General features: G+C 37.7%; 3 protein-coding genes across 3 annotated transcripts; 1 reads left to right on the forward strand and 2 right to left on the reverse strand.

Moving 5' to 3' along the window:
* Window positions 1-6,766: 6,766 nt before the first annotated feature.
* Window positions 6,767-9,580, reverse strand: LOC129765879 (uncharacterized). Its single transcript, XM_055766317.1, has one exon. It carries the CDS (start codon window positions 9,578-9,580, stop codon window positions 6,767-6,769), a length of 2,814 nt encoding a protein of 937 aa, XP_055622292.1.
* A 153-nt stretch (window positions 9,581-9,733) lies between these two features.
* Window positions 9,734-11,830, forward strand: LOC129768816 (uncharacterized). The gene is made up of 3 exons (XM_055770715.1): window positions 9,734-9,888; window positions 9,942-10,125; window positions 10,192-11,830. Coding segments are annotated over exons 1-3 (744 nt in total). The 5' UTR covers window positions 9,734-9,886; the 3' UTR covers window positions 10,750-11,830.
* LOC129768815 (putative nuclease HARBI1) lies at window positions 9,940-12,993 on the reverse strand. Its single transcript, XM_055770714.1, has 4 exons — window positions 12,639-12,993; window positions 12,142-12,574; window positions 11,934-12,078; window positions 9,940-11,872 (listed from the first exon to the last, which is right to left on the reverse strand). Exons 1-4 carry the CDS (start codon window positions 12,749-12,751, stop codon window positions 11,613-11,615), a joined length of 951 nt encoding a protein of 316 aa, XP_055626689.1. The 5' UTR covers window positions 12,752-12,993; the 3' UTR covers window positions 9,940-11,612.
* Window positions 12,994-13,322: the final 329 nt, after the last annotated feature.

Genomic DNA, 13,322 nt, shown 5'->3' on the forward strand with positions numbered 1-13,322 from the left:
ACTTAAATATTTTGTCAAACGTCCATAACAATCTAATTTAACATTTGTCTTTTTAGTCAATAAATATCTGAAAAATAACTTTAGAGTATCGTAAATCGTGTCTGCGTATCTTATATTGAACAAAGACGCAAACACAATTTTACAGAATTTATTATCCGGATGATATTTCTCTGGTATGAATTTGTCATTTTCGTCAAATGAGAGCTGCACAGCTTGAGAACAACAAAATCTAATTTTTTATTCAAATTTTCATCTAGAACCCACGCTTCACAAACTTTGAGATACTGCACTATAGACATTGCATTAAAAGATGACATAAGTGCATTTATCTCAGCTAATGAAAAATCTGTTGTAACAGTTCGAAAAATAGACGAGAGTCTTTTTTTTCGTGTTGTTGACTATAAAATTTGCTATCACACGCAAATTAGTCTCAATATTCCCGGTGTAGTGATTTTCAGTAAAAAAAATAGTGATAGGAAATGGTTTTAGCTTGTCACGAGGACAAATTTGAACGCGTGCAATCAAACTGTACAGAAGCATACTACTACTGGATATGGAATACCATTGGACACCAGTCGCATCTAGATGAAAGTCAAGTGGACCGGATTCAACTGAAATATTAATAAAAATGTCAAGCTGTGCTTTGGTCATCAGAAGGATATTAATAGGTTTGTATTGCAAACTCATGATTGAACTCTCAGACTTCCTCGACAACTCTCCAAGCGCAGAGAAGACATCCTTATCTTCACGGAGTTTATATCTAGCTTCAGAAGCCATTTTTCTGGCTGCATCATCAGAAATACAACCTCAAGGATTCCTATCCAATTCAAACGAAATTTGGTTCTCATGAAGAGTGTCTATTTGGTTCGTGATGAAATCACGAGTGGTAGTTTTCAAAATTTCCTGTTGTAACAAAACTCTTTGTTTTCCCCGAATTTGTGAGGCCAATGGTGTTGGGTGGGAAATATCGTCCATGTCATGAAGAATTTTAAAATCAACGTCATCATCTTCCAAAGGATCAAAGGTAGTGATGAATATAAAACGTTTACATGAAAGGAACATGCAACGTGCAAAAATTTCAATCGTTCGTTTCGTTTTTTTTTTCAATGGAACGTGATCTTCTACACCTTTGAAATAAGCCTGACATGTACTATTGGGATGTCTGATTAAATCATGGAATGTTGTATATGATTTCTGCTCTTCAAGACTGACGAATTTAATTCGCTCTTTATATCCAGTCTTGAATCTAATTAACCTGTTTTCCCCATCTAACAAACATTGAAATTGCTCTCGTCTCCAAACGAGATCTTTTCCAGAATCCCAGAAATCTTTCTTTCTAAATTCTATGGACCTATTGTCCCTGTGCGGTAAATTAGCAGGGTTAATATCATCTACCTTACCAAGAGATGTTCATGCAACGAATGAATTTTCATGTTTCGAACAACTTTTTTTGATTTTCAAAATTTGGCATGTTTTTACTCATACAAACATATTACCCATGTTCACGTTTCAGTCGATAACTTTCTTTAGACCCGATAAAAAAAATTGAAATTTTGGCCAAAGATAGATGAAACAGTTCTCTATCGAAAAAGCCTATCCCCAGATAAGCGCATTTTTATGTTTCGAACAACTTTTTTTGATTTTCAAAATTTGTTATGTTTTTCTTATACAAACCCATCACACAAGTTCACGTTTCAGTCGATAACTTTCTTTAGACCCGATTAAAAAAATTGAAATTCTGGCTGAAGATAGGTGAAAAAATTCTCTATCGAATATACATTCTTCCAAATAAGCGCATTTTTATGTTTCGAACAACTTTTTTTGATTTTCAAAATTTGGCATGTTTTACTCATAAAAACCCATCACACAAGTTCACGTTTCAGTCAATAACTTTCTTCAGACTCGATTAAAAAAATTGAAATTCTGGCTGAAGATAGGTGAAACAATTCTCTATCGAAAAAGCCTATCCCCAGATAAGCGCATTTTTATGTTTCGAACAACTTTTTTTGATTTTCAAAATTTGTTATGTTTTTCTTATATAAACCCATCACACAAGTTCACGTTTCAGTCGATAACTTTCTTTAGACCCGATTAAAAAAATTGAAATTCTGGCTGAAGATAGGTGAAAAAATTCTCTATCGAATATACATTCTTCCAAATAAGCGCATTTTTATGTTTCGAACAACTTTTTTTGATTTTCAAAATTTGGCATGTTTTACTCATAAAAACCCATCACACAAGTTCACGTTTCAGTCAATAACTTTCTTCAGACTCGATTAAAAAAATTGAAATTCTGGCTGAAGATAGGTGAAACAATTCTCTATCGAAAAAGCCTATCCCCAGATAAGCGCATTTTTATGTTTCGAACAACTTTTTTTGATTTTCAAAATTTGGTATGTTTTTCTCATACAAACCCATCACACAAGTTCACGTTTCAGTCAATAACTTTCTTTAGACTCGATTAAAAAAATGGAAATTCTGGCTGAAGATAGATGAAACAGTTCTCTATCGAATAAGCATATCCCCAGATAAGCGCATTTTTATGTTTCGAACAACTTTTTTTGATTTTCAAAATTTGTTATGTTTTTCTTATATAAACCCATCACACAAGTTCACGTTTCAGTCGATAACTTTCTTTAGACCCGATTAAAAAAATTGAAATTCTGGCTGAAGATAGGTGAAAAAATTCTCTATCGAATATACATTCTTCCAAATAAGCGCATTTTTATGTTTCGAACAACTTTTTTCGATTTTCAAAATTTGGTATGTTTTTCTCATACAAATCCATCACACAAGTTCACGTTTCAGTCAATAACTTTCTTTAGACCCGATTAGAAAAATTGAAATTTTGGCTGAAGATAGATGAAACAGTTTTCTATCGAATAAACATATCCCCAGATAAGCGCATTTTTATGATTCGAACAACTTTTTTTGATTTTCAAAATTTGGCATGTTTTACTCATACAAACCCATCACACAAGTTCACGTTTCAGTCAATAACTTTCTTCAGACTCGATTAAAAAAATTGAAATTCTGGCTGAAGATAGGTGAAACAATTCTCTATCGAATAAGTATTCTTCCAAATAAGCGCATTTTTATGTTTCGAACAACTTTTTTTGATTTTCAAAATTTGTTATGTTTTTCTCATACAAACCCATCACACAAGTTCACGTTTCAGTCAATAACTTTCTTTAGACTCGATTAAAAAAATTTAAATTCTGGCTGAAGATAGGTGAACCAATTCTCTATCGAATAAGTATTCTTCCAAATTAGCGCATTTTTATGTTTCGAACAACTTTTTTTGATTTTCAAAATTTGGTATGTTTTTCTCATACAAATCCATCACACAAGTTCACGTTTCAGTCAATAACTTTCTTTAGACCCGATTAAAAAAATTAAAATTTTGGCTGAAGATAGATGAAACAGTTTTCTATCGAATAAACATATCCCCAGATAAGCGCATTTTTATGTTTCGAACAACTTTTTTTGATTTTCAAAATTTGGTATGTTTTTCTCATACAAACCCATCACACAAGTTCACGTTTCAGTCAATAACTTTCTTTAGACTCGATTAAAAAAATGGAAATTCTGGCTGAAGATAGATGAAACAGTTCTCTATCGAATAAGCATATCCCCAGATAAGCGCATTTTTATGTTTCGAACAACTTTTTTTGATTTTCAAAATTTGTTATGTTTTTCTTATATAAACCCATCACACAAGTTCACGTTTCAGTCGATAACTTTCTTTAGACCCGATTAAAAAAATTGAAATTCTGGCTGAAGATAGGTGAAAAAATTCTCTATCGAATATACATTCTTCCAAATAAGCGCATTTTTATGTTTCGAACAACTTTTTTCGATTTTGAAAATTTGGTATGTTTTTCTCATACAAATCCATCACACAAGTTCACGTTTCAGTCAATAACTTTCTTTAGACCCGATTAAAAAAATTGAAATTTTGGCTGAAGATAGATGAAACAGTTTTCTATCGAATAAACATATCCCCAGATAAGCGCATTTTTATGTTTCGAACAACTTTTTTTGATTTTCAAAATTTGGCATGTTTTACTCATACAAACCCATCACACAAGTTCACGTTTCAGTCAATAACTTTCTTCAGACTCGATTAAAAAAATTGAAATTCTGGCTGAAGATAGGTGAACCAATTCTCTATCGAATAAGTATTCTTCCAAATTAGCGCATTTTTATGTTTCGAACAACTTTTTTTGATTTTCAAAATTTGGTATGTTTTTCTCATACAAACCCATCACACAAGTTCACGTTTCAGTCAATAACTTTCTTCAGACTCGATTAAAAAAATTGAAATTCTGGCTGAAGATAGGTGAAACAATTCTCTATCGAATAAGACTATCCCCAGATAAGCGTATTTTTATGTTTCGAACAACTTTTTTTGATTTTTAATATATGGTATATTTTCCTATGTAGACTCATGCTCACGTTTCTCTCTATAATTTTTATCTGACACGATCTAGAAGAAAATGATACATGTTCAAAGATGAATGAATTATTTCTCTAACAAATGAGCATGATTTCGAAGGATGTTACCTAATAAACACTCATTTTATTTCAATTTAAATAATTCATTATTCATTAAATCCAACAAGACGTTGAAGAGAAACTTGCATGCAACAAAAACTTTTATGCACTGAACTTTTATCCGCTAACTTCACACAAGTAAGAATCACTCCATTCCGCGATCACCTTATTCCTCAACCTTACACGATCATTCTTATCGCTTGCAGGAATGCAGCAACTCTGGCCTTCATAGTTGTAAGAGAAATCAACACATTTTCGAAATGAAAATTATGAATGGAAATCAATTCATTTTGTCTAATAAACATCCCCGTTAGTATTCGAAAGGTTTTCTGCAAACAATGCAAAAATCTTAAACGAAACATGTTTCTAATAATGATTTCTAATTATAATTTCAACAATTTGATCTGTTCTTATAATGTTTTGACGTAGGACTACGTCTTTCATTTCTATACCGGGGTGTAAAACCAAAGTTTCGAGAACGAAAGCGTTACGCTGGAGACCGAGATTTTGAGCGTTAATAGCTCTTAAACAACTGAACGAAATGGTATGATAAACACTTCATTTGAAAGACAAAATGTCTACGCGTCATATACTTGTTACTTTTTCATCCAAAAACTTGTTTCAATAGTCTTAAAATTGCTTTCAAAACAGGCTATTGAAATCACCAATCGGTATATAAGCGAGCGCCGCTCGTAAACCCACTCAGTTATGATTGAACAGCGATTGGAGCATGTTGTCGCTGTTGTTGTGAAGCTAATTTCGTTTATAATGAAAACGCTGATGAACGGTGTTACCAAGAGCCTGTTTGTGCACCTAAGGCCAAAAGAGAATCCATCAGGAGGAGAGTGATGCCACGGTTCCGCTTGAAACATCGGAGCAGCCACCACACACACACACACACACACACACACATACACGCGCGGAATTCTCGTTGCTATCATCGTTGCTGAAAAATAATCTGCCAGTTCCCCTGGGAATTGAAAAATACATTCATGCGAAAGAGTTTATTTTAATGTTTCCTATCCATATAACACTGCAACCAAATACATTTGGTTTTGTTATTTTTCAATCAATCGCAATTAACAGGAAAGCTTCTGAATATTTTTTTTCCCCATCAGTGGAAATTTTCGTATCCAATATTGGATGCATAACATGAAAAACGGAAAATGTTTCACATCGCGAAAATCAAGTCATTTTCGAGCGATTATTTGCTTTCTACTCATATAATGCTGCGACCAAATACATTTCGTTTTGGATTTTTTCAATCAAGTGCGATCAACGTAAGACCACGTCTTTCGGCAATTTATTAGAGGTGCAATGAATCTTTAGGAATTCCCGCTCTACGCGCACTGACAAACAATGTTTACTCAACAATTTCTCAAACGAGAAATGGGTGTTGTGAGAAAGGATTAGCGAACGCGAAAACGACAAACGGGAGAAAGATACGTTTGGAGGTTGAAGGAAATTGGCAGAAAACTTCTTCATTCTATCATTCAAATAATGTGATTCATACCACATCGTTTTGCCAGAAAGAGATTATTAATGTTCAAAGGAGGAATCGAGTCCTCCGAGGAAATTACCCAGCGCAAATTAGAGTCGACTATCGATTGCGGCATTCGTACACAAATAATTTCATAATGCAGTTTCACCAAAGTGATTTCTTCGGATATATTCACTACTGTTCAGTCTGGGAACAAAGACCGCAAGGTGGACTGTACTTTTCGGGATCCTCCAAGCTCGGAACCTGTCGGTTGAACGGTTGGAGCTCTCGTCGGCTGTTGGTGTTCGGATCCGGGTTCGTGTTCGTGTTCGTGTTCGGGTGTGATCGGAAAGCCTTAAAAAAGGCTGATCTATAAACTCTTTTGTAATTTGAAATGTAGAGGAAAAGATGGCGAAAACTTTATAACTCTTTTATATATTTCTTTCTCCTTCTACACTTCTTCTATATGTGGTTCTGCTGCTGCTGCTGCTTTTTGTTCTTCTGCTGCTGCTAGTTATTTTCTGCTGCTGCTTGGGCTTTCCTCCTGATGTTGTCGTCGCGGTGGTCGGTAAAACACTGATGATTCTCGGGCAGCGCTCCTCGCTTTTATAGCGAGCGCGAAGTGCGTTGTTGTTTTTTCTATGCTTCGTTGGTGGTTTCTGGGAAGCGTGGCAAATGATATTGATTTTTCTTCCGTGGGAACGGAACATACTCCCCCGGGCGAGATGATCAGATTCCGCGTTTCTCCAGCTCGAGTAGGTGTTGGTTCTCTTCGATTGGTAGCACGGATAATTTTGATACTGAACGTCGATAAGTTTTTCCGTCACAAAGAATATCTACGACACGAACCAGGTTGTCCGCGCCTGCAAATACCTTTGTCACACGAGCAAGTTTCCATTGCAGCGCTGGACTGTTTCTTTCGTGTAATAGAACAATCATACCAGGTTTCACGTTGTCGATGGTGTTCCAATTTTTTTTGCGGGGCTGAAGAGTGGCTAAATAATCTCTGGACCACGCTGTCCAAAAATGATGACGCATCAGTTGGATGTGTTGCCAACGGCGTAGACGATTGATTTTCACATTCTCACTAAATGTTGGTTCGGGCACAGCGATGAGAGGACGACCAATGAGAAAATGACCTGGAGTAATCACGTCTGGGTCGGTCGGATCGTTCGATATAGCAAATAGCGGGCGAGAATTAAGTATAGCTTCGATCTCACACAGGATTGTAGACATCTCTTCGAAAGTCAAAGTCATATTGCCAATAACTCGTTTTAAATGGGTTTTGGTGCTCTTTACGGCCGCTTCCCACAAGCCACCAAATTCGGGTGCATCCGGAGGAATAAAATGCCATTCCATTTCCTTTGAGTGACAAAACTCTTTCAGACGATCGATTCCTTGTTGATTTTGGAAAACTTTGTATAATTGTTGAAGCTCGCGGTTTGCACCAATAAAATTAGTTCCGTTGTCGGAGTGTATTTCAGCAACCATCCCTCTCCGACTGATAAAACGTTGTAGTGCTGCGATGAAAGCTTCCGTCGTCATGTTTGAAACCAATTCTATGTGCACAGCTTTTGTTGCCATGCAAACAAAAACAGCGATATATGCTTTTATTATCTTTGGTCGATGTGAGCCTTGCTTGACATTGATGGGCCCGGCGTAATCCACACCCGTAATGGAAAATGGAGGAGACGGTGTGACTCGTTGTCTAGGTAACTCACCCATTAGCTGAGAGAATCCAATTGGCCTTGTTCGGAAGCACTTTATGCAGGACCGGATGACGTGTCGCACAGTTGATCGGGCATTCAATAACCAAAAGCGTTGTCTGATTGCTGATATCAATCCAGCTATACCTATATGGAGTAACTCCTGATGCATAGTCCATATAAGCAGTTTCGTAACCGAACCTGTGTTGGGTAAGATAATCTGATGCTTTGATATTTCAGGAAGCTTGGAATGCTTTAGTCTTCCACCGACTCGTAGCACTCCTTCGATGTAAAAAGGGTTGAGAGAACTTAAGCGTTTGCATTGTTGCTGCGACTCCAAACGATTAATTTCGTCGGCTAGTTCCACTTGCTGGATCACACGTACTATCACCAGCATAGACTGTCGAAGTTCTTTGACGGTTAAATGTGTAGATAGAATCCGTTCGCCGTTTCTGCGTGCGTTATTCTTGAACCGTAACATCCAAGCAATAACTCGTTGAAGTTTCCTAAAACAGCTGTATTTTCTGAAAACCGGCAGCTGCTGTTCGATTATTGCGGCAGATATTATAGGGCAGATGGATTTTAACTCTGGTAAGTCGTCGTCAGGAATCTCCAATGTGGGCTCAGCTTCGATGATAGGTTGGGCTAGAAATTGGGGACCGTTCCACCATAACTCGTTCTTCATTAGCATAATTGGTGCCTGGCCTCGCGAAACAACATCAGCAGGGTTTTCTTCTGAACGAACGTAACTCCACTTAAATTCATCCGTGTTATTGAGGATTTCAGCAACTCGATTCCGTACGAAAATCTCTAGACGATCGGGATGTTTTCTCAACCAAGCCAGGACAATTTGGCTGTCGGACCATAGGATAACGCGCTTAATGTCAATGTCTAGTACGGCAATTACCTTTTTAACGAGGCGACTTAGCAACAGAGCGGCGCATAATTCCTTGCGTGGAATTGTCAGAGCGTGGAGCGGTGCAACTTTCGATTTACTGCATAATAATCGCGATTTAGCTAAACCCCCAGGATACAAACTTCGGATGTATAGGCAAGCTCCATATGCAGCGTTGGAAGCATCGGCAAATCCGTGAATTTCGTAACAGGCTGCTTCGGAGAAGGTCACTTGGCGAGGAATTTTTATCTCCATCAGTTGAGGTAATGCTTGTCTTAGCTCGTTCCATTTTTCACTCATTTCATCATTGATCGGTTCGTCCCAGTCCAAATTGTGCCGCCAAAGTTGCTGGACTAGTAGTTTGGCTTGAACTATCGTCGGTGAAAACAAGCCTAAAGGATCGAACAGCTTGGCCACCTCAGAATATATTTTTCGTTTTGTAGCAGGTGGACGGAAATCGGATGTAATTTTACCAGCAAGGAGAAACTCGTCAGAAGTTGGCTCCCATAGTAGGCCGAGAATTTTGACTGCATTGTTTACCTTTCGTTCTTCGATGGGCTTCGGTGTTTCTTGCTCTCCCAACGGTATTTGTCCCAACATTATTGACGAGTTTGAGCACCATTTGTGAATCGGAAATCCAGCAGTTTCCAGCATCGCCTTCAACTGGTGAAATGCATCGATGGCTCCTTCAATTGTTTCGGATCCGGAAAGCAGATCATCTACGTATGTGTCCTTTAGTATGATATCAGCAGCGACAGGAAATTTCTCGCGTTCGTCTCGCGCCAGCTGGACCAAACTCCTAGTTGCTTGGAATGGCGCGGATGCGGTGCCATAGGTTATGGTTGTTAATTCCAGAACTTGAAGGCAGTCAGTTGAGTTCTCGCGCCAAAATATCCGTTGGTAGCGGGCATCATCGGGATGCACTTGAATCTGTCGATACATTTTTGATATATCTGCGGTGAATACGTACCGATGTTTCCGGAACCGCAACATTATTGCGAACAACTCGTTCTGGACGACCGGTCCGACTAGGGTGTCTATTCTGTATTTCAATCGATTCGAAATATTTCGAACGACTTGGTAAATTCCATTCCCTGTTTCGTTCGAGGTGTTTTCAAATTCGAATACCTTTCGTTCGGACTGTTTTGTTTTCGAACATCTTTCATTCGAATCAAACCAAACGTCAAACCCACTTTGTTTATGAAGGAGTGAATAATTTCCGCAGCGGATGAGCGGTGAACTGCAAAAATGTAAGCTAATTTTTAATCATTTTTTTCTTTAAATCAATTTTAACGTTCAACAGGGAAAAAAACAAAAACAAAACAACCACTAAAAATCAGTTCGAGCGGATTGTGCTGCTTCTGGAGCAAGAGCCGGACATAGCAAAGGGTTTCTCCCGAGGAAATTCCGGACCCTTCTGGGATGATCTGGCGGCAGAAGTCAATAGTTTGGGACCGCCTATTCGCGATGGAAGTGGATGGAAAAAGGTATATACTAAAACGAATCCGAAACATATGTTTATAGTCTTATTTTTGCCCTGGTTTTCTGTGTAGGTTTGGGCGGACTATAAGTCCGGATTAAAGCGAAAACTCGCTCACAACAAACGGGAGCAGAGGGCGACAGGTGGAGGACCCAATAAAATTATCAATTTGTCCGAGCTGGAGGAGCAGGCAGTTCTACTAACTGGGTTACTTGCGACCGTGGAAGGAATCCCGGGTACCTCATCTCATGGAACACAGTTGGGTTCGCCTTCGGGTGAACCTCAAGATGCAGACCAGGAAAATTTTATATATTATGGTACTTCCGACGAGTGTGACGGTATCAATAATACCATTCACTTCCAGCCCTCTCAGCCGAAAAAATCCAGACCTTCTACCACGAGGCTATTAGAGCTGCAAGTCGAGCAACAAAACAAATTTCACACCAATGTGAAATCCCTGTTAAAAAACACAAATAAGAATTTGAGTGATCTGGTTCATTATCAGCGCCAATCAGCTCGAGCGATTCTTTCCGTGGATGCCACACTCAAAGAACATCTGAGTGAACAAAAACGACATAACCACGAGATGGAGAAGATCGCGCTGGAGAAATCAATAGCGACAAATCCTTGAAACGCAGATTGCGTATATTTCAGAACATTAGAATAATGTTTCAAAATATCAGTGATCTGATTTTTTATCTTTATATTGTAACTCAAGTATAAAAAAATGAAAAAAGTTCTAATCGTATTTTTATATCTTTCCATGGAAGAAAAATCTTACTTATTTTTTTCTTTGAAGTTTGTTTGGAATAGCATCAAAATTATATAAACTTTTTTAAAATTCACGAATTTCGCCTATAGTTTATGGAACTTCCTTAACCCCTTCACGTACAACATTGAACTTCACTCGTTGTTTCTCGATGTGAAATAATTACATAGCTTCAGGCATATGATGAGGATACCGACAACTGAAGATTATCAAATTTCCGTTATTTAAAAAAAAAATTGAATGAGCTAAAAATATAAAATATAATTTGAATATTATAATTAAAATAAAAACGAACGAGTTAGTACGTAGTAATAACTCCTTCGTTTTTATTTTAAACACAACATGTATTTGCTCATCATAGGGCACCCATGTTAGATACCCACACTCAGCAGAGTAGCGGAACGACTCGAAGTGCTCGTTTTGGGCCGTGCTGTTGGAAATTAAATCGTACAGCAAGGGGTTAAAACAACGCAAAAAGTATTAATAATGGTTATTTGAATACTTGGCCTGCTTACGAGAAATCGATAATGACATGTTCTCAAAGTGTTGGCAGGAATAAGAGTAAATAATTCTGCCGAAACCATAGTTAAGTAAGGAAGACACTTCCTTTTCCGGTGGTTGTTATTTATTTGAGCATTTGCAAACAAGTTAGATGAAATTTAACAGTCATAAATATTAATTTAAACAAAAGTTTATTATGTAAACAGCTGCATAACATATTATAACTACTGAGAACGACCAAATTCTAAGCATATATTGTGAAGTGCACAGCATACATTTATAATTTGAGCGCATTTAGTAGGATTGTAGTGAAGTTGTCTCGCGCCAAGGATGCATCTAAACCGATTTTTTAGTAAACCGATTGTCCGCTCGACGATAGCACGACCCAAGGCATGCCTGCGATTAAAATCGCTCTCCAAACTCCCTTCCTCCGCTGCTCTGAATGGCGTTACTAACCAAGGTTCCGATGGATAACCAGCATCACCTGAAAATATTTTATCACACAGTACATACAAGTATACTAAAATATTGTAGTTGAACATTACCTAGAATCTTAGTATTAACTTCACCATTTTGGTGAAGCTGCTCAAAGTGAGTTCTTGCAGGGCTTACACGCCATATATGAGAGTCATGATTAGATCCCTGGAAGGTAGGATCAACGAAACGAATCCTTTGCTGATCGTCACAAACCTATGTTGATAAAAAAGAGTATTTGTTCATTGATTTGTTAATTCAAATACTAATAATACTTACAATCAGAACGTTGAGACTATAAAATCCCTTCCGATTAAAAAACAAATTTCGATTCAGCTTAGGTGGAATAATTTTTACGTGGGTTCCATCCAAACACATAATAACACCCGGAATTGATGTTTTCTGATAGAAGTGTAGTTTAGCACGCCGCTGTTCGTCTTCCGTCATATTTAGGGAAATCCATTTCTTACACAGTGTCCGCTCCAGAATGTTAAGCATTTCAGTCAGCACCTTGGAAAATGTGGGCTGTGCTATGGCAATGTGATAATCTTGCCCTGCTCCATGTTGATAATTTCCTTCAGCAAAGAATCGCAAACATGCTGCGAGTTTCACCTCCGTGGATAGACCACCTTTCCTTGTGGTAAGGCAGTTCTCAATTTCCTCTAAAACGTACCGAAAAGCTTCCTTACTTAGACGAAAACTTTTGATGAATCTGAATAAGGGCAAAATTAATCAATAAGAGAAACAAACATGGGATTTTTGAGACGGATACTTACGCTTCATCAGAAAGTTTCATGAAGTCGGTTGATTTTCGGTGGTTTCGCCGATGGTAGCAAGGCATTCCAATTTCTTCTTGCTCCGCCAAAATCGGTAACAAAACGGAATCCATTGAACGAGAAAATTTTCTCACAAATTTCTCTTAGGATCAAAAATTAACTGAAATTCAACTCGCACTCGCCGCTATTTAATACGGTGTTTCTTTTTGTTTATCGGTTTTTGACAGATCGATGCATATTCGAAATTTTCTAACACTTTCGTTCGAAACGAGCAAAACGATTGGAATAGGGAATGGTAAATTCGAAAACGATCGAAATATCACTTTCGAACGAAATAGAAATCCGTCGGAATACAGAATAGGCACCTAGGAGTGCATCGTTGAGAGACACGCTTGTTGGTGATTGAAAAATTTCTCTATTGAAAGAAAAATTTTAACGCTTTCGCGTGAGTTCTGTTACAATACTAAAAAATTTATTCAAAAGTTTCACAATATATACATGGTTCCTTAAACTAAGATTGACGAGGAACATCTCCTCTCTCTCTCTTGAAAACCGATAACATATCGGTTTCGTTTAGATCATCTACCTTCCTTGTCCCTTCTTCTAGCGTATGGTAACGTGCAGTCTGAGACGGCTGCACTACCCTAAGAAAATACCTTAAGTTTATAGCACCTCGTCGGTGCG

The sequence above is a fragment of the Toxorhynchites rutilus genome, chromosome 2 (genome assembly GCF_029784135.1).
Source record: "Toxorhynchites rutilus septentrionalis strain SRP chromosome 2, ASM2978413v1, whole genome shotgun sequence".
In the NCBI taxonomy this organism is placed as follows: Eukaryota; Metazoa; Arthropoda; class Insecta; order Diptera; family Culicidae; genus Toxorhynchites; species Toxorhynchites rutilus.